The sequence below is a fragment of the Saccopteryx bilineata genome, chromosome 1 (assembly GCF_036850765.1).
Source record: "Saccopteryx bilineata isolate mSacBil1 chromosome 1, mSacBil1_pri_phased_curated, whole genome shotgun sequence".
Taxonomy (NCBI): Eukaryota; Metazoa; Chordata; class Mammalia; order Chiroptera; family Emballonuridae; genus Saccopteryx; species Saccopteryx bilineata.
The window spans coordinates 238,514,087-238,536,047 of record NC_089490.1 but is presented as its reverse complement, the minus strand read 5'-3'; the positions used below and the strand labels follow the sequence as shown (position 1 = coordinate 238,536,047).

Below are 21,961 nucleotides of genomic sequence, written 5' to 3'. Positions count from 1 at the left end.
TTCTGAAAAGATCTACATTTTGGTTTATAGAATATAGTTGTGACCTGCTAATCAGAAAAGAGAAAGCAGATAACTGTAGAAACCACTTCATCGCTACCGTAAAAAGGTGAGACTTAAAGCTGGAATGTCGGATTCTACTTTATTCAAACTCAGTGGAAGAAAGTGGGGGCGGAGGGCGAGAGCTTGTCCTTCAAAATCTGCAAGCAGAGTATTCAGGTAGTCACCATTTTTGCTATTGGAGGACATGCTCAACCAAACGTCATTAAACCTAATTATCCCTATAAAGGACAGAAGTCCAGAATTCAGTGAGCAAATCCTCTTTTAGGGTAATACACCTAATTAGAATGAGGGAAAGCAGTTAGACAAAGGAAGAAGAGTCATCCTTCTGTGGTCCTGCTTGGGAGAAGAACAAGCGTGGGGGGCAGAGAAATGGCAAAGCTGGGTACTGCAGTCACCAGTGTTTCCTGTGGTCAGAGAAGTTTATAATGCACTGACTGACATGGCAATATTGTCAATGTTGTGTCACCACAAGAAAACTCTTGAAAGTGAGAAAAAGTGAACCCTGACTTTCAAGAGCATTGATGATAGAGTAATAACAAAAGCTTCTGTTCTTACAGGTTTATATTCCAGACTAGACTGACCAGACACAGGTCAAGATGCAAACTCTCTGTGAGCTGGTGATAGGTCCATTGGAATAGAATAAGTCAAGCAGAGAAACAGAACAGGGAGAACAGGGGATAGGCATGGAGTTGTCGTCATAAATGAAGTAGCCAGGGAAGAACTCTTCAAGAAGGTAATATTTGAAAAAAACCCAAAGAAAGAGATAGTATTGCAGAGATTAAAAAAAGAAACAATGGTAGCTCAGAGCAGTGGGGATGATGAAGATACCAAGAAGTGCTCAAATTTTGGAAATATTTTGAAGATGGGACCAGTAGAATTTCCTGGGGGCAAGTTTATCTGCAAGATTTTTGGCCCAAGCAACAAGAAGCATGGAGTTTCTCATCATAGAGATGGGGACAGATAAAGGAGAAATGGCTTTTGGGGGAAAGCAAGAGTCTATATTAAATTTGAGATACCATATGAGATATCCAGTTGGAAATGTGTAACCAAAAAAAAAAAACCTCTATGGTATTTTTTGATATAGTACTGAAATCATAACACTGGGTGAGATCCCCAAGGAGTGACCATATAGAGAGAAAAGAAGAGGTTCAGGGACAGAGCTCTTAAGCACTTGACATTTGGAAGTAAAGAAGAGAATTAGAAAGGAGCCAGTGTCATAGAAGGACCAAGGGAGAGCAAGGTCCCATAAACCTAGTGAGTGAAGAGTTTTCAGGAAGAAGACGTGGTCTATCTACTCTGTTCACCGTTGCTGGGAAGTCAAGTAAGATGAGGACTGAAGATGGACCATTGAATTTTGCAATCTAGAAATTACTAACAAACTTGACAAGGGTATTCTCTTAAAGATAACACTGTCTTCAAGTTTTTTTTTTTTTGTTTTTTTTTTTGTTTTGTTTTGTTTTTCTGAAGCTGGAAATGGGGAGAGACAGTCAGACAGACTCCTGCATGCGCCCGACCGGGATCCACCCGGCACGCCCACCAGGGGCGACGCTCTGCCCACCAGGGGGCGATGCTCTGCCCTTTCGGGGCATCGCTCTGCAGTGACCAGAGCCACTCTAGCGCCTGGGGCAGAGGCCAAGGAGCCATCCCCAGCGCCCGGGCCATCCTTGCTCCAATGGAGCCTTGGCTGCGGGAGGGGAAGAGAGAGACAGAGAGGAAGGAGGGGGTGGGGGTGGAGAAGCAAATGGGCACTTCTCCTATGTGCCCTGGCCGGGAATCGAACCCGGGTCCCCCGCACACCAGGCCGACGCTCTACCGCTGAGCCAACCGGCCAGGGCTGTCTTCAAGTTTTTACATCCCAATCCTAACCCAGAAAAAGAGCTTATGTTACCATGTTGAAAAGTCGTCATGGTTTAGTTGGCATTTGGGTGAATGGAAGACATAATTCAGCTGCACTTTAGTAAAACCCACTCAGGCAGCTCTCTGTGTTTGAAGACCTTCTGCACAAAAGGCTACATTTTCAGAGCTCTGACTTGCTTTTGCTCAGGAGCACTGTGTGTTGAATGTGCATCATGATTCTCATGTGTGTTGTTGATAAGTCACAAATAGGGGTGACAATATAATTAAAAGTGCCTTTGACAAGTTTAAATGGTCTGTGGATGACACCAGGATGAACTAGATGAAGAGGAAATAACAGCCGCTTCGGTCCTAATGGGCCTCATTGTTGAGGATGGAGGGAAGCAGGGCACTGAGGCACCAGGAGCGAGAACAACTCAGATTGTGTGGCTGCAGAAACGTCGACACAACACAAGCTGAGAAATAAAGGAACACCCCATAGGAGGAGGGAAGTCTGAGCCCCATGTCAGGCACTCAGCATCATCAAGCACCTCTAAGAACCAGATAAGCAAATTTCTTCCAAAACAAACAGCTGATGAAGTGTCTGAAAACAACGTCATCAGGAAAATGTTAGAAGAAGCTGGGTATGCTGAGAGGGGCAGAAGGGATGGCTTGGATTGGACAAGATACACTTCTTCAAATATTTGAATGTTCTCAAAAGAAGAGACCTAATGTCTTCAAGAGTTACAATGCTGCCAATCAATGAAGGCTATCAGTAGTCATATTTTAGGTCAATATGAGGGAACAGCATTGAGGGAATTTCTGGGAAGATGGAGTGTGAGTTCTCCATTCCTGATGGTGTGTGAGCAGGGGTTTGGGCCACTGCACTCAGTAGGAGCAATAGTATAAAAATATTCAGTTGTGGAGTGAAGCCCCTCCCCTACCTAAGAGACTGTCATTTTCAGAGGTTAAGATTCTCAAAGTTTAGATGGGTGACTGAAGAGAACAGTGATGTAAATTGACTCTACTGGTCAATGATTCTTCAGAAGAAAGAGGTCAGTGACAAAATTCTTGTGGGCATGATCCAAAAAGCTCCATATTATTATACACAACCAGCACAAGGTATGCTGAGGCAACCTTACAGACAGTTCTGGGGACGAAGCTTTGAGAAACACCTTCCAGAACTCCTGTTGTGGAGATACTTGATTATATTAAAATTAATGTGAAAAATTGAGCAAGTCCCCATGCCTTTCATGTGTGGTCAGCCCTCTCTGTTCTCTGTCAGTCTGCTTGTGGCTTGCAGTGTGTATCACGGCTGGGAAACACTGAGCCAAGATCATGAATTGGGGGAAGCTTGCCTTTATACTTTCTGGTACATCTCCTCCCTGTTGAAGAGCATGGACAAAGACAGACAGATGCAAGTTTCTCATTAGGGCTCATAAGTATCTTTTTATAATGGGAATGAACTCCCAGCGAACATTCCTCACATATAAGAACAAACAGAGAATATTTTTCTTCATGACTGAGAGAATAGGAAAAAATATAATTTTCCTTCAACTTAAACTAAGAATTTTCAGAAGGAGATGATTTTACAGAACTCTTTTCCTATGAAGATATCTTTTTGAAGCTAAGGATTTTCACGTGGGTTAAACAGTGTCTAGCAGTGAGGAGTAAAGAAATAAGGAAGAACTGGGGGTAGGTAACCAATTCAGGGACTTGGCTTAAAAACTTCACGAATTTTCAAGTTCGAAGAAATAAACTAAAGAAAACCAGAAACCCAGTGGAGCGGCATCTCTCGAATCTAATTACCAGGACAGTTAGCATCCCCACGGTCAGTATTAACCTCATGGGTCACTGCCTTTGGAAGCCAGTCAAAATGAGTCAACATCTGTTTGTTATTTTAAATATGTAGTAAAAGTATTGCCTTGGGTCAATTACATTTTTCTTCAGAAAGTGAACATTGCCTCGGCATCATTTCCCCTTTTCCCCTTTAAAAAGAAATCACCAAACAACTTGCCATCCTGTGTAAAATATTACACAGGGGTAGTAGATGCCATACCTCATTGTCACCCAGGTCCCTGATTTGTAATGAATATTGTGGTCAACGTGGAGACCTGTGAATAGTTTTCAATAATTCTTAGCCATTTGTACATGGAATCAGCCATCGTTCTGACTGGTTTTAATTTTACTTCAGCTAAAGCAGAGAAGACTCTTTGCCAGATGTTGCCCCACTTTGGGTAACTCTAAAATCTTGGGGTAAATTATAGCGGGACCTCAAAGCAATCTGCTGCAATTACCTCTCATACATTTTCAATGCATGGTGATGATGATGATGATTATGATGATGATGATAATAATAATAATAATAATATAAGGAACAGGTACGGATTGATCACAATCAACAGCAATCTTTGAGACGATGTTGGAAAGTAAGGATTTCGAAAGACGTTTCAAGCTGTGCAACTAGGTAGAGAAATTAGATCAGTTTGTTTATGGCATCTACCAAATTTCAACTTTGTTACTTGCATGTTTTCTTTTTTCAAGACACCTACCAAGAATACCTGTAATGAAACCGTGGAAAATATACCTTAGAATATATCCAGTGGTTTTTAAGTGCTACACTTAAGCATGATTTTGGAGCAAGGAAGAATTACAGACAAAGAAATGGAAGGCAGTAAATATTTAGTAGGAAATTACTGTGCCCGAGACATGGTTCTGGTAGTTGGCATTGACTATTTCTTAATAACAGAAAAGATGATTTCTCTTTCAGAGAAGATTTCCAGTAAATTTCTGAGGCTCACACTTGGTCAAATTGTCATTGCATTTTGTAAACACCGAGATGAAAACCCATGGGGACTGGACTTAATCCACTTCTTTTTTATTCCTCTGTATGAGTCAAACCCAGGGGCCCTACGAATCCACTCGAAATTAATTAATGCACACCACCAGCCTCTTCTCTTGTCCCACCAGTAGGCGACCAGCTGCAGAAGTCATTATGTTGCCTATATGGGCAAAGCAGGCTGGCCATGTTTGTCACCGCCCCACTGGGGGGCACAGCGGCCCTGGCCGCCCAGCCTCTGCTCACCTGTCAGGCAGTTCTGGCCTCTGTAGGGTCTGGGGCAGTCACACCGGTAGCTGAGCCCCAGGTTAAGGCAGCGTCCCCTGTTTGCACAGGGCTGGCTTCCACACCAGTCTTTCCTCACACAGCCTGCCCTGACGTTGGCAGACGAACCAGGTGATCTGTGCTCCAGGGTAACAAGAGTCGAGTCGATGTGAATGTCTTGGAGACAGCCTGCAAAGGGAGGCGTGGAGGGCAGGTTGTAGACGTCGGGAGGGGCAACACCGTCGCTGGTCCTGCCCTCGGGTAGACCACCCAGAAAGGAGTTGTGTACAGCACACATGGATTGATGCCTTTCCAGTGGGGACGGGGCTGCTGCGTGGCACGTTCCCGTACAAGAGCTGTCCAGGAGAGTGAGGGTCACCATCTCTGTGAACCTTGCCTCCACCGAATGCCACTCTCCGTCGCTGGTGTCACAGGGAACAGACAAGAGCACCTTGGACTTGTCATTGGCTTGGACTGTTAAATGCACGTAGCCACCAAGCAGCTCCAGCATCATAAACATGTCCCTGTGACCTCGGAAGAGGAGAAGTGCCACCATCTGAACAGTCTGAAAGCTGAGGGCTAGGCGACAGACAGAGCCCCTGGCTGTTCTCGAGCCACCTGTGACCTGCAGGAAACCATCGCCTTGAAAAGAAAGCGTGGTGACAGCCTCGCACCGTGACCCAGCGTAGCCTGCTGGGCAGAGGCAGTGGAATCCATGCTGGCTGTTCCGGACGTGGAGGATGCACTGTCCGTCATTGAGACACTGGTGATGGGGGCAGCCAGGGAGGACGTCAGAACAGTTGCTTCCTCCATAGAATGTTCCAGAATCATTAACCAATGGGCAATGGCAAGTGTAATTCCCTAGCAGGTTCTCACAAATGCCGCCATTCTGGCAAGGGCTTGAAGAACACTCGTCGATGGCTTCCTCACAGTGGACTCCTGCGGACAACACAGAATTGGTTAATAGCACACACGTGGAGATCGGAAATAGACAGTTCCCATCATTTTCATGTATTGTATAATCTTGGGGGTGAATAACAGGACAACTGACAACCTGGGTTTGAATAGTATAATTGAACAACCAGGGTTTGAAAGGCAATGGTCTACTTATATGTGAATATTTTTCCATAAACATATCAGAAAAATTTTTGGAGATTCACAACAATTTGAAAAATTGCCCCCAGAGAACCTCTTCAGACTGGGCTGGTCTGGGAAGGCTTGATGGAAGGATAAAGGATTTAATATATATTTTCATGTATGGATCCGATTGACAAAGAGCTATGTAGACATAACAAAAACCGAATAAACAAAAATTCGTGGAAAAGCACCAGGCGTTTAGAGATGACAGTGACTTTGGAGGTCTGGTTGGCATGGAGGATTTAAATAAAGTCAGAAGGGCTCCAAGGAGCCAGATTGGGTAAGGTCTGAGAATTCACACTTTATATCGTTTTATTTCATTTTTACTTATCTTTTTGTTTGTTTTCTGAAGGCAGTGGAGAAAAATGGGTGACTGTTGGATGGGAGACCAACAGGCTTTTCGTAAAGGTCAATTTCGCTGGGACACACAAGAGAGAAGCAAGAGAAAACCAGAAACTGGAAGATTGGCTACACAGGTATTATAGTTGTCCACCCGGAGATAGTTAGGATCTAGCATAGACCGTTCGTGTCCTTCCAATTACTATACCCTTGTATGTATTCTCGGTCAGCATACAGGTGCAAATGGTCATACTTTCTTTACTGTAGTTTACCTTGTAATTTCTCGTGTACACATTAGATATTTCACAAGTACCTACTGATAACTTGATTATGTATTTCTTTTCAGTGTAAACAGAGAAGCTAGTTTTAAATTTTACCATCATACAAAAATCAAAACAAAACAAAAAAACAACCCCAAAACACAAAAGAAGAGAGAAAGCTTGTATTCAAGTGAATAATCTAAAGAAAATAAGCAACTTGAGACAGCAAAAGTAGAATGGTCAACAGTAATTCATGCTTTTCCTGGGGTTAAAATCAGTTCTGTTGACACTTTCAATGTAAAATAAGGTCACGCATATTTATCTGATGAGCCCAAAAGCCTGAAAATGTGGAGATTGAAACTTCTTTCATTGGCTGTTTTGACCGGTTTGGCAGAAACAAGACCTGCTGTCAGGGGAGAAGGGATTAGGCCATGTTTATGAGATTACCCGTGTCATTCAGCCTTTTTAATTGGGCTTTTTAGTTGACAATGAACGGGATATTTGTGTCCAAATTTTTATAGTAGGACTTGGATTACTCAAAGTTTACTGTTATTCTGTTCCTGTGAAGTCAGTTTAATTGACTTACAAACTGTCACTTCATTTTATTTTTATAAAATTCTTTCAGTTTAGTGTCTGATTCCATGGAGAGATTTCTCAAGTAATCTTGATAGGGAAAATTTCTAGTATCTGGTATACCCGTATTTTCATCAGAATAAATTACAGTAATAAATAAAAATACATTGACTTTATGTTTAATATAAATATCATAGCCATTTAAATGACTTTTGCTATAATTCTCACTTTCTTTTTAAAGTTCTAGTTAATAAACTATCTGATAGAAAAGTATTTTTACAAACACATATACAGATAAGTAAGTTTTATCTTTCTCTGGTTTGATCAACTTAGGTGTTTTCTTTATTTTTGGTAAATAGATATCCAAGAAAAAGTTATATATAAAGACCAAGGATTTAATGCATATATGTTTTACTCATTGCTTGAGCAACTTTCTCTTACTCAAACATTTTAATTTGCATTTGGTTGTAATACCTATTATAGCATTAATGTTAGTTGCTAAATAAACATCTTAAAAATTCAAACAATGCTACCAATGAGCTTATATGAGTAATAGAAAAGAAGGAGTTACCTATGAGCATTGCCATTAAAATGAGAAAGCCATGTATCCTGGCTCCAAGCATTTTTCTTTAAAAAAACAACAACAACAAACAAAAAAGAGGAGATCTCTATCCAAACACCTAGTCGACTGACTGTGAGTTTCTGGTGATTCTGCACCATCTTCCAAAGTGTGGGGTTGGGTTTCAGTTCATGTCTTCCTCCTGGATGGAGCATGAGAACTTTGTTTTGACTTACTTCTTCCACAAGCTGGATCAGTGGGGCTTAGTGTAAGACCCATCTGTGCTGCTTACCAACAGACTTCCATTCTTAGATCTTCTCCCTACGTAACACACAGTGCCCCCCCCCCTCTTTTAAAGTCACATCAGTGAATGTTACTGTATCCGCCAAACACACACACTATTATCATGAAAGAATGAGTTTGGAGAAAACCCATATACCTATTGGCATTTTTTGGTAACTGCCATTGTTGAAAATAAGAGCTTGGTTCTATTTTTCTTTGCGACAATGGAAATGCTGTTTTTTGTTTGTTTTTAATTTTGTTTGTTTGTTTTGCTTTGTGAATAAGTAGTTAAGGAATACTGGTAACTTCAAATCTATTGCAAGTCCATGCAGGGAATGGAAAGGGAAATTAAGAATGTCACAGCAACTTTCCTTAGACTTGACTGAGACCATAGCAAGAGTAATTTGTGTGTGGTCCCACCAGAGTTCAGTTCTACCCTCTATGAGAGAATGACTAAACACTGTTAGTCTTAAATGTGACGGTATTTGATTTTATACATCAGGATCATTTGACCAGGCGAGGTGTTCAGGACACACGCAGAGCAGTGGGAGCCTGCTGTTGTTTTTGATCCTTACTTAGCTATGAGACATGGGCAGATAGGTAATTCCTTTAAGGTGAAGATACTTTCTCTATAAAGTGGGCAGGATAATGTCCACTAAACAGTTACTTCTGTGTGAATAAGATAGATGACTATAATTTCTCAGAGCATTATCGTCATTCAAAATAGTTTCAACAATTTGTATGTGCGTGTGCATGTATGTGTATGTGTATGTGTGTGGAATGAATGAGTGAACTTGGGTATACATTACTTGGACACAAATATAGAAGACTCACTTGCCAAATAGGTAGGCAGTGTAAACGTGGAAAAGGCCATTTCTCATTTTCCCAGTGGTCACTGTGAGCTATCTCAACTATCCAAACATAGTCAAAGAAAGATTCTAAAAGTTTCTAAAGGTATTCTAAAAATTTCCATGTTTAAAAAGAAAGATTTCCAAGTGAAGTAGCTCCTTCCTCAGGTTCTAGTTCATCATTTATTATTCTTTCATTCACCATTAAACTTGATGGTCGAGGAACCCAACGTGCAGTGGAACAGAACTTGCAAAGGGAAAGGGCATGGAGGAGGTACCGTGTGAATTTTTGGCAGTGAGGAATGATAGCTGCGTCCTGGACAGTAACGTGAGTGGACAGAGCTCACACTGACTGAGCCCCATGTCTGTGTCAGGCTCTGTGTCCAGGACTTCCTTCATCAGTGTGGCCTTTTGCTCATTTTAATAAATAATAAAGCTACCTTCACTCAACAGGTGGTGAAACTGAGCCACGCTGTGATAGGTGTCCCAGTCTGCCTAACACGTGAGTTTTTTTTTTCTTTTTTCCTATGACATAACGCCTCCAAGAAAAATAATATAATGAGCTGGCATAAAATAATAGAGACATATATGGCAGTTTAGAATTATATATAGTTCAATATTGAACATTGAATTATGTATAGTTCATTGAATTATATATATATATAATATTCAATATTGAACGATATATATGGCAGTTTAGAAATATTGAAAATAAGGGCAAATTACATTTACATTGAGACCTCCTTGCAAAAACACACAGTCAATATTAATAACAAAACTCATCAATGAAATACAAAATTGAATGTAATTGAATGTAACACTGGAAGCCTAAAAATGCATTTCTTCCAGAAATACAAAAAATAAAAATAAAAGTGTACTATATTTCTGAAATACTTCCACACAAATTATTGAAAACAATTATTTCTACAAGAATTATAAATATGTGTTATATGAGAAGTTCTTTCTTGTGGGCCACTCCCAATCCTAATGGTGTTGCTGCTGGTGATTTAGTCTTTGTGTCTGAAGACGGTGTATGGGCACAGCATACAGCAGGGGCTTGTTTCCTTAGTATTCATTCCTCTGTCCTAGTTTATTACTGCACAATTTTAAAGTTATAATGCAAGAGACATGTACGCACAAGTTATAGATCTCACATTAGTTCAGAACCATACGGTTGTTCAGATAAAAAATTTGGAGCCCGGGCCCTGGCCGGTTGGCTCAGCGGTAGAGCGTCGGCCTAGCGTGCGGAGGACCCGGGTTTGATTCCCGGCCAGGGCACACAGGAGAAGCGCCCATTTGCTTCTCCACCCCTCCGCCGCGCTTTCCTCTCTGTCTCTCTCTTCCCCTCCTGCAGCCAAGGCTCCATTGGAGCAAAGATGGCCCGGGCAGTGGGGATGGCTCTGTGGCCTCTGCCTCAGGCGCTAGAGTGGCTCTGGTCGCAACATGGCAACGCCCAGGATGGGCAGAGCATCGCCCCCTGGTGGGCGTGCTGGGTGGATCCCGGTCGGGCGCATGCGGGAGTCTGTCTGACTGTCTCTCCCTGTTTCCAGCTTCAGAAAAATGAAAAAAAAAAAAAAAAAAAAAAATTTGGAGCCCGGAGGAAGATTTGATTCAGTCTATTGTGTGGAAAGTATTCTGGGATCTTCAAACAGGAAAGGCAAAAAACTGCAAAAAAAAAAAAAAAAAAAGAAAGAAAAAGAAAGCTTTGCATTTCAGTTCCTAAGTTTTCACTTGAGTTTTGCACTTCAAAAGTTGTGGATGGAGGTAAGTGGTCTTTAGTTGTTTTGCGAACTAACAAGAAGGAAATACAGTGTTGTGTAAGCTCACTCTCGTTTTTTTTTTTTACTTTGAGAAGGAATTTCTGGTAAACTCGACCCAGTTCAAACAGAACTGTCCTAATTGGCTTTGATCAGTAAATCATCAGAAATGACTCTGCTCTTTTCTGTTTTTCTTTTTTTCCCTCTTTCTGTCAAAAGTGAATGATTGAAAGTGGGTTTAGGGTGAATTACGAAAATCTGCATGGCATTGGGTTGGACATGTTTCTGTTTCGTGTAATGTTTGCTTTCTGTGCTGTGGTGAGAATTAGCGTTGCGTTTGTTAGGAGTGCTGACGGTCATTTCTCACCCATTAATTAATATTTCTATTCTGCACAGCCACAAAAATAATGTGAAAGGAAATGACTGACTTGGTAAGACGTGACATTCAAGGCTCTACAATCTGGCTTTTATTTACCCCTTAATCCCCACCCCCTAAGAATAGCTTTCCGCTGTCCATGACATAAATGATCAGTATAAACATTTTAATAGAGTAAGAACGAAGGCCCCATTCAAAGCTCTCTCCTTCTCTCCACTTATTCAAAACCCCAGCTTTTTTGAGGGTTCAGCTCAGTGCGTGCTTACCCCTGTGGAACTCCTTGCTGATCACTGTCACTCACGCGCTGTCCACGAACATCATCAGCATCGACTGAAATCATGGGCCAATTATGAGGGGAACATGTTCTGAGAAATGCGTCGCTAGGCGATTCTGTCATTGTGAGAACGTCACAGCGTGCACTTACACAAACCCAGATGTTCTAGCATGTCGCACAGCTAGGCTAACTTGGTCTACTCCTGGGCTACAAACCTGTACAGCACGTGAATATACTGAGTAGTGTCAACAGTTGTAACACAACGGTGTTTGTGTGTTTGAGCGTATCTAAGCACAGAAAAGGTGCAGTAAAAAGATGGTAGGAAGATAAAAGATGGCATGCCTGTGTAGGGTGCTGACCAAAAAGGGAGGTCAGTGACCATGCAGGACTGGAGGTTGCTCTGGGTGGGTGATGAGTGAGTAGGGAGTGAATGTGAAGGTCTAGGACAGGGGTCCCCAAACTTTTTACACAGGGGGGCCAGTTCACTGTCCCTCAGACCGTTGGTGGGCCGGACTATAAAAAAAAATTATGAACAAATCCCTATGCACACTGCACATATCTTATTTTAAAGTAAAAAAACAAACAAAACGGGAACAAATACAACATTTAAAATAAAGAACAAGTAAATTTAAATCAACAAACTGACCAGTATTTCAATGGGAACTATGCTCCTCTCACTGACCACCAATGAAAGAGGTGCCCCTTCTGGAAGTGCGGTGGGGGCCGGATAAATGGCCTCAGGGGGCCGCATGTGGCCCGCGGGCCGTAGTTTGGGGACCCCTGGTCTAGGACATGACCGAGCATGACGGTAGACTTTATAAATCTTGTACATCAGCTTCACCACAACACACACTGCGTTTCACTACAACACTTCAACAGCGGTGATGTCACTAGGTGACAGGACATTTTTAGCTCCATTATCTAATGGGACCACAGCTGTCTACGTAGCTTGTTATTGACTGAAACACCACTAGTCAGCACGTGACTGTACCTCTAACTGTATTATAAGATTTATACACATGAATGCCTCTCTCTGTCTTTTCTTTCTAGTATTCTTATTAGACAACACAGTACTGTATACTGGAAACTCTACAACAGTACGTCTAATGTGTATATATATTTGATGAAGTGTATACAACACTGTTATAGCTTCCAAAATTAAAAGAAACATACATTCATTCTTTTCTGCATGGTAGAAGAGCTTAGTGCATTGGAAAACAGCTCTAGTGTTTATGCAAGGGTCCTAGAACTGATATCCATACATGTCTAAAGTATTCATGAATGAACATTATAGGTCTATCAATCTCTTGAAACCATATGAAATATTTTGTAATTTTTTTGATTTTTTTTCTGGGAGAGAATTTATAGTAGTGACTCTTTAATAGTAGGGGTATATGTTTAAAAATGCATATTACTAAGATGCATCTCTAGACTATCTGATCCTGTTAACCAGGGTTGAAACCAGATGTTGGCATTTTTACAAGCATCTCAGGTAATTTTGATAATGGTGGGCCTCAGAATGGTCTAAAATTTCAACAAGTTTTCAAAGATGTTTTATCTGAAGTTCATGAAAGTCTGAAAGGAGGAAACCTCTTTTATAGATACAGATTTTATCTACCCATTTAAATGTATCAATTGAGGGACCCAAGTTTTGTGTTCACATTTTAAATGATCCCTAAACAATGATAATAGTTTTCAGAACAAACAAGTAAGTTAATCAAGGCTTCTTGTTAGAAGTCTGAAACTATTTCACCAAAACATTTCCTTAAAATTACTGTTTGGCCAGAAACAAACAAACAAAAATATAATAAAATAAAATAAAATTACTGTTTGGCCAGAACTCGAAGTCTGTAACATACAATGGATCATACCACGTGCTGCTGATTAACCAATTAAATTTCATTATGTTCTTTCTAAAATAAACACAACACACTAAATATGCAACAAGAAATTTCCTTCCATGTTTTGTCTTTGTTCAAATAATTTTTTCCACTGCATTCTTAGTACATTCTCAAGACTTCTTAAATTTTTTGGTGTATTGGAGTTTCTGTATAAACATAGACTGACTTAGCTTCTTCACTGACAGTTTTTCATCTCTCAGTGACTACTAGCCCTGTTAACAGATAAAGACAGGGAAGGAGTTGTCAGGAAGGTCACGTGTTCCAGCAATGGCTCCCATTAGGTGTGTGCGACTGCAGGGGTCATGTTACCTTGGTAGCAGATCATTCTGAGCTTCAGATGCTGCTCCTCTTTTGTGTCTTTAAAGCTATCTCTTTGCTCTCTCAATTTTTTGTCAGCTTCGGTGTTCCCTCCGGTATTTCCCTATGGACTTGGCTCCCTCTGGGCTGTGGACTATACTTCAGAAACTTAATAGTATCTCCCTTAAATGTAAAGGCAAGCAATATTCACACTGGTGCCTCCCCGGGCTCAGTTCTCCGGGTCCCAGCTGGGAGGAAGTGGGTGAATTGACCCTCTTTCTCTTGTCTTTGGACTACCATCGGTTTCACTCGGGGTAATTTCTCAGCACCAATGAAAGAAGAAAAAATTCACACACTGTGAATGTGAGTGTGTGTGTGTGTGTGTGTGTGTGTGCGCGTGCGCGCGCGCATAGGGCTCAAGGGTCAGTGCCAGCAGAGAGACAGTGTTGAGCAGACAGGGAAGGAAGGAGGGTGGGCACAGAGAAATCTGGGAATTGTTTAGGGATAAAAAAAGGGGGGTTTCAGAATCACAACCTCATGTTTTTATACAATATTTCTCTCATGCTCCAACTTGAGGCTTTACTTCTCTGTTAATTTGTATTATTCTTTAGTGAATAAGATGTGATCTGAGCTATCTGCCAAAGGCGAGCATGTAAGGTGGGAATATTGCTGGCTTATGAATAATTTGTTTCTTGGCTGTACTGACAATTTCATTTTCAGACTACACCAGATTCATTAGACAGTTTCTACTGACGCAGTAGGAATAGTCGTTTTCTTGACTTTTTCTGCTTGCGTGTGTCCTGGAGACATCGGTTCACCGTTCTGTTCAAATTCTAGCTTCATGAGGCAACTCTAACTTCAGGCGTATTGACTGAACCTCTGAGGTCCAGCCTCCCTTCTCTCTACAAGGTGGAGAATAATAACAACGCCTCAGGGTTGATATGGAAAGTAAATGGTGAAAACAAGGCTCCCGATTGGCCAGTCAGGGTTATTTATTTGTCTAGTTGCCTTAGGAACTAGCTGAGGCACAAAACATGGAGATATGACTTGTAAATGCCCATCTCACTTGAGAACAACCGAATATGTGTGCTCCTCAGGCATAAAGCAGGATTCTGTGACTGGTTTAGACTCTCTCCTGAATAAAAATGTTACCAGTGCATCTGGAGAACAAAGAGACGGGACCACTTGTCCTGTCACTGGCCAGAAATAGTGTCCCTCTATAGAAAGTGACTTTAATAAAACAGAAATCAAGGAAGAGTCCTTGAACGGGAATAGAAAAATGCAAATTAAACACTGAGGTTATTAAAAAAGTTTTAATAAAATTATAACCTATATGAATTATAAATATAATTATGACATATAATGATATAAGTATATGATTATAACTTGTTTTATTACTAGTACAAAATAAGAACTTTTATAAATATCTATAATGCATAAGTTTTAGATATATACTGCTCACAAAAATTAAGGGATATTTCAAAATGAATATGAAGCAATAAAAAAAAGAAGCATCTGACTTTGTTTTTTATTAAACAAGAACATCAGAAAAGCAAATGACAAGTCAAAGGAGGTTATCTGGTTATGCAAATGAGATGCAAAACCAACTTCTATTTCATTGGTGAAAATGCACTATACAAAAGGCTGAAAGTACTGTAGTATCTGCACATTCCCTGATCCTCTAATTTTTGTGAGCAGTTCTATCAATACCACCCAAAATTTTATAAGTTTTATGGGAAGTTTCAAAAAGGATGTCTAAAAACACTTTCTTCATAGTAAGATTTTGAAATTGGTCTTGAGGCCATTATATTGTAGTTTGGAAAGGAAAATATTTCAACAGAAGCTCCCTTTATGACTGTCTATTTACCAATCTTTATTCTGTGTTCTCAAAGTTGATTGAAATGTGTTTTGTAGAGTTAAGCAGTTTGGAAATAATGAAGGAAAAGAACAGACCAACGTGACTTAATTCTTCTTGCAAATGGAAGTGGAGTGTATAAAGTTCTATGGTTGAAATAGCATGTCCTAACCCAAACATCTTAAGTGCCATTGGGTGAAACGTGATCTGGAGTCACATTTTGCACTACTTGTGTAACATTGTTTTGATAAGTGTTTAGTTAACTTTAAATCCTTACACATTTTCAAGTAAAATAATAGTATTCCTTTCCCCCACCCCCATTGCCTTCACCTCTTACTAATGATTTTCTATCCTTTGAAAAAATGGCTACTCATAAAGCAATGGGTTGTGCAGAGGAAGGTACCTGATGTATTCATCTAGATTTCAAAAGGAAAACTGTAAACAACCCAAGCTTTCACTGTGAATATTGGCTTCTGAACAACTATGGCTGTCACTTCGCTCATGGTGGTGTTGCCAGATGTTCTTTACTCCTGAATTCTCTACTCAGCCTATCAGAGAGGTTGGGATCCTGAAGCTATCAGTCTGGCAGCAGCAAACTTAATGTTAAGAAATAATAATTGATGTTTGTTCCCATGATGACTACCAGAAAGGAAGATGAAACATTGAACAGGGATGCTAATTTTGTCTTGTGTTCATTTCTAATTCCCTTCTGCACACACTTAACCAATTTTAATCTATTTTCTGACCTGTGTTTTTAACTCTATGGGGCAAAGATTTGCTTAATTTGATATACAGCCCTAACTGCATTTCTGTTGTAATAGGAATACTCAATTTAATTATCTAGTATATGATTGGATGCTACGAAACAGTATGCATAGTATACACCCATGCATATGTCCTCCAGAGCATGGACCTACTTTTTCTGGGTGTTATTTCATCAGGCGTCAAGTTCAAAGGCTACCTGCGTTTGTAACTCGACTCCCTCCTTGGCTGTCATGTTGGCAGCTCCAGAAAATGAAATTCCCAATCTATAGTTACAGGTTCTCATTTCCAATAGGACTCAATTTCCCTCGGAGGGAAACTTCTCTGCTCCACTGATGATCTGTCCAATTTCTATCCAGTTACACATCTTATATTTGATTCGTAGTAATTTTTTTTAGTTGCATTTTAAGAAAAGCTCCCTGTAGTCATATTGGTTCATTTAAATGAGGCTTCAGAGCTCCGTTGTTTCATGTCCCACATTTTATAAAGCAGCACAATTCACCTCACTTCCCTGTCCCTTTCTAGTTCTCTGGTCCTGTCTTGGTGTTCAACGATATAGCTAGCAGAGTTTGGAAAATGAAAACCCAGTCACAATACCAGGAGAAATACTTATTACACCTGCCTAAGAGATGCTAACATTGCAAATATCAGTGTGAAATGTATTTGTTTCCATTTAGACTATTTTCCAAAAAATATTACATATACCCTTTCTGATCTAGCCATCTGCCAAGTTGGCATTATTTTTACAATGTGCTTACTATGCAAGTATTTCTCTATATTTTCTAGATGATCTGTTCCTTTACTGCTCAGAGTGGGTTTAAGTAGAAAGGGTGGAAGGAAGGAAATGATGGAAGGAAATTATTTGAGCTGTCTTCATTGTAATGGGCCTTGTCTAGCCCATGCCCTTTGCCAGCTGTCTAGAGTTACAGTCCTGCTCGCCTGTAGAGAGTTCCTGCTGCGTTCCAGCTGTGAGGGGTCACGGTCCTGTTCACCTGTGGGCTTCTCATCCCACTCTGCAGTCTCGTAGGTCTTAGCTAGAGCAAGGTATTGGAAAATATTTTCCTTACTTGCAAATGGAAAAATTATGTAGATATAACAGAGAAATATAAAAATAAAAATGTACTTAATATTACATTTTATATTAATTTATATATGTGTGTATGTGTGTGTGTGTATGTGTTTTCATTTTTGGTTTTTTTTTTCTTTGCTTTGTCATTGGAGTAAAAAGTTAGAACTGCAATTGTAGGGTAAGAGTAGAGGGCCCTTGGGTGTTAGCCACACCATCCTGGTGCCTCCCCCTGCGTGTGATGAGGAGCTATAAGTAGCCTTGAGTCCCGTCTCCCTGGGATTTGGGTACCACAGGATGCTGTGTCCTCTCCCAGCCTTGTCCTCTGGCTTCATCCCTATTTTCTCATGTCTTCTTAATACATTCCTCACAATAGAACATGCCTTTGCCCTGGGATGCTCAGGTCTCACCTGCAAACTCTATAAGCAGATCCCCCATGGCACGCAGACCTGGGACCCTCTCAGATACTGAGTTTATCTAAGACTTGAACTTGACTTGTGACTATGGTATATATTCTTGTGGGAGGGTCTACCGCTTCCTTTCTGACATTTTTCTTGATTCCTGTTTGTGCCATCTATAATCTGACTCACCAACACCTCTTAGAAAGCCTTCCTTCTGTGTGGCCACACACTTCTGGGAACTGACTGGGTTCAACTGCAAATACCAGAATAAGGCTGCTTGGCTGTGCAAACCCCAAGAGTGGAATTTGTTCTGAAGTTTCAGGATGCAGCTATCGGAAGCCAAGATGCCTGCTGGTCTGTGGAGTTATCGATGATGCTCAACTTGCTTGTTAACAGGAAACAACATGGCAACTACAAACATTTGTTTCCATTTGAACTTCTTCTGATGTCATCATCTTCCATTACTGTGACAACTTCACCACAGAATCTTAGTTTGCTATTTTTTTATACTCTTCCAAATGATACCATTAAACAACTCTTCTGCAGGGATCTGAAGAAACCACCAGAAATTTATGGGACTCTGTCCAGCTGTAGACCCCTTGCCCTTCCATCAAAGTGGGGTGGAATTAGCCAGTGGGATCAATAGTTATTACAGGAGGTGGACAGGCCAACAAGGCAAATGATTCTGTTAGGTTGCTTTCCTGAGGATACCACACTAAAAACAAATTTGTTTTCACTCCAACAGCCTCTTAAGGGAATTTGAGAATGTGAGCAGTTTGACGTATCGCACTTTGGAGAGTGATCGAGATGCTTCTAATGTGCTGTAAAAGGAATTGTGTTTCTGGTCTCAGGGTGGATTCTCTTGCTTGTTCTAATTGCAATTGGCATGTAATGCCTTGTGCTGTCTACTCAGAACTGCTTCTGCCCTCAACAGTTGCCTGGGGGAATAGTTCCTGAGGAAAGTATTTCACCAATTCCTAGGAATTAAAGGGAAAAAAGCATATATTTTTTTGCTCCAAAATATATAAATTTGCAGTGCATAAGTGACTGTGTTTAGATAGCCTTATTCTTAAGTCCTATCACGGCATATTCTTAGAGGCCTCGGGCTAGTTTTAACAGGAACTGTTTTTATGGTAAAAGACATTTGATCATGGAGAATGAAAAAGAGACTCTCTTGGGTTGTTTTTAAGATGATGAGAAGAAAAAGGGAAGGGGTGAAATATTTTAATTAGCCCATTTTCTTCCTTTTCCCCAGCTTTATTGAGATATAAGTGCCCTAACCTCTGTAAGTTTAAGGTGTACAATGAGATGGTGTGATGCACATATATATTGTAAAATGATAATGAAAGGAGGTGAGTTGACACACCCATCACCTCGCATACTTACCTTTGTGTGTGGGAGAACTTCCAAGATCTACTCTCTTAGCAACTGTCAATCATACGAGACAGCATTGTTAACAATGGTCACCATGCTGTGCATCAGATCCCAAGAACTTAGTCATCTTTTCACTTATTTATTTATTTATTTATTTATTTATTGGTATTTTTCTGAAGTTGGATCCGGGGAGGCAGTCAGACAGACTCCCGCATGCGCCCGACCAGGATCCACCCAGCATGCCCACCAGGGGGCGATGCTCTGCCCATCTGGGGCGTTGCTCTGCCACAATCAGAGCCATTCTAGCACCTGAGGCAGAGGCCACAGAGCCATCCTCAGCGCCCAGGCAAACTTTACTCCAATGGAGCTTTGGCTGTGGGAGGGGAAGAGAGAGACAGAGAGGAAGGAGAAAGGGAGGGGTGGAGAAGCAGATGGGCGCTTCTCCTGTGTGCCATCTTATAACAGAAAGTTTGGAGCCTTTAACCACCTTACCTTCACTCAACTCAGAAGTATTAAAGGCTGCCTAGAATTTTATAATCATAAAAATAATACTACTAGTAAAAAAGAGTATACTTATAATTGCATAAAATATTGTTATAAATATTAATAGAATATATAAATATCAATATCAATACATTGGTCCATTGTATGAATATTAATGCTATATATAGAATATATTATAGTATCACATATTCTAATATATAATTATCACTCTTATAAATAACCTGTCAAACTTGAAGAGTTGGGGTAATGTGAGGAAAGAAGAGAAACCTGAAAATTTTCTTCCTCCTTCACAATTTCATGACCTACAGCACAGACATATACTTTCATGATAGATTACCAAAGGAAATAATGAAGAGCGGTCTCAAGAAATGCCTCACTCAATCTATTTCCGTTAAAAAGAAAACACATCGCTTTGGGAAAAACAATCCTTGGTGATGTTTTTTTCTTTTTAATTTAAATTACAATTTGGGGACTCAGCAACACAATTTTAACAGAAGATGAAGTACAGCTGTACAACTAACTCGACTCATTCACAACAGCCCTGTGTCTCAGGAGCCAGAAGTGGCAATATGGAAAAGAGACACATAGACACATGCACACACTCACAGGGTCTGCTACAGTAGCATTTCAGCGGAGAACCTTTTTGGAAACAAGTTATCCGAATTAATGAGCTTAACCGAGGCACTACCTAAATCAGATCCTTGCTGCCCTAGAAAATCCTCAGACGAGAAAATCCTTCAAAGGATTTTCCCTCTGAGGTACAGGGCAAGTTCCGTTTTATTAAAAGTCTCTCCAGCTTTAATGAAGGAGATTAGTTTTACTTCGACTTTTTTTTTCCTACGCAAGGATCTTTCCGAGGGAGGCAGAATCATTGACAGAGACAGAGCCAGTGGGACATGTGTCTCCCTAGTGCAGTGACTTCTGTCACAGGCACTGATGGACCAGACAGAGCAAATGAGCAGACACACGCACATGTGGGTCATTCCTATCCTGACCATTGCGAAGCGCTAAACAATTACCTAAGTGAGCAATGCCTTGGGGAATAATTTCAATGCAACAGTGGAATGTATTTCAGTTCTTATATGCCTGTTTTATTGTCCATGTTGAGGACTTCTCGGGAAGCTGTCAAGGCCCGTGGGACTCATGAATGTTCATTAGCTTCAAGCAAATATAGGAAACTCGTTGGAGAGGAAGCTTCCACCTCAAGACAATGTGCTCTAACCTTAGAACGCAGGCAAAGGTCATAAACGGAAACGCCTGCCAACACCAGGTGACCACCTGAAGTGTCCCAGCGTTTCCTGTTCCAGCCCATTCAAATCCTTGAGTGAGTCTAGAACAGGCATGCAGAGGCCTGTGCCAAAAAAATGGCAGACACAGGATGCCAGTCTAGGAGATATTTCAGGGCAGTTGCCTATTTCCTACTCCTGCTGGTAGAACTTCGGTTCAACTCCTGTAGAAGGGTGGGTTTGGAGCAGGCCTGCCTGCTGAGAGGTCGGTGAGGATTTAAAGAACAATGAAACACTCCCTGAAGACAAGTTCCTTGCACGTGCACTTTTATTGTCTTTCTTCCTCCTGGAATGTATGGGACACCAAGGCAGAGATCAGTGTCTGTCTGGTGTTTTCCGGGCATGTGGCCTTGCCGAGCGCACTGTCTGCTCCTCATCAGCTGCTGTGGGGAGTATGGTCAGGATTGCGTGTTCCTATACACTTAGGTGCAAACACACATGATTTCTTTTCAATGCCAGTATTGGTCTTGGCATCTTTTCTCTTTTGCAGCTTATATCTGATGGATGGTATTGAAAAAATCAGGTGCACCTTATACTTGACACAAGCTCCGCTTTATCCACATACAGGGGGTCCTTTGGGAAATGCCTGGTCATCTTAGCATGCTTACTACAGAGTCTGCTCTTTTAGACTGATGTGTCTAAATAGCAATAAAAGAAGTGAGATGTTTTCGTGCAATTCATTCATTCAGCAGTCAGTAATCGCACACTTCCTGGGTTATCAAATCTGCCTCAGGCCCTGTGCAAGGGACCAGAAAGGAAACTGTGAGCCCATAGTCCCTGCCCTCACTAGGGATCCTGATCATGGAAGATACTTCTATTGGGCCTTCTCTGCATCCGGAACCCTTATAAGCATTTCACATATATTATTTCACGTATTCCTTCCAACCACTGTGCACATTGGGTTCCTATCATTATCCATATCTTGTAAATAAGGAAATAGAGGGACATAGAATAACATGCCTTCACACCAAGGATGTCTAACCCCACAGCGCACACTTCCAAGCACTGCCACAGATTCAGTTCACGTAGTGTGCAAAGGGAGTGCCCAGCGCATCCGGGAGTGTGGACGTGGAAGCTACACACTGAGTCCGGCCTTTCATGGCCCAAAGAGGAG

General features: G+C 41.1%; 1 protein-coding gene across 2 annotated transcripts in view; it reads right to left on the bottom strand.

Annotated features, from left to right (window-relative positions):
* The window catches only part of CRB1 (crumbs cell polarity complex component 1), a 99,291-nt gene that overhangs the window by 38,362 nt on the left and 38,968 nt on the right, over positions 1-21,961 (bottom strand). For both annotated transcript variants that reach the window (XM_066238532.1, XM_066238522.1), the window contains exon 6: positions 4,979-5,935. In XM_066238532.1, coding sequence (XP_066094629.1) covers positions 4,979-5,935 — 957 coding nt within the window. The remainder of the gene's footprint in view (positions 1-4,978; positions 5,936-21,961) is intronic.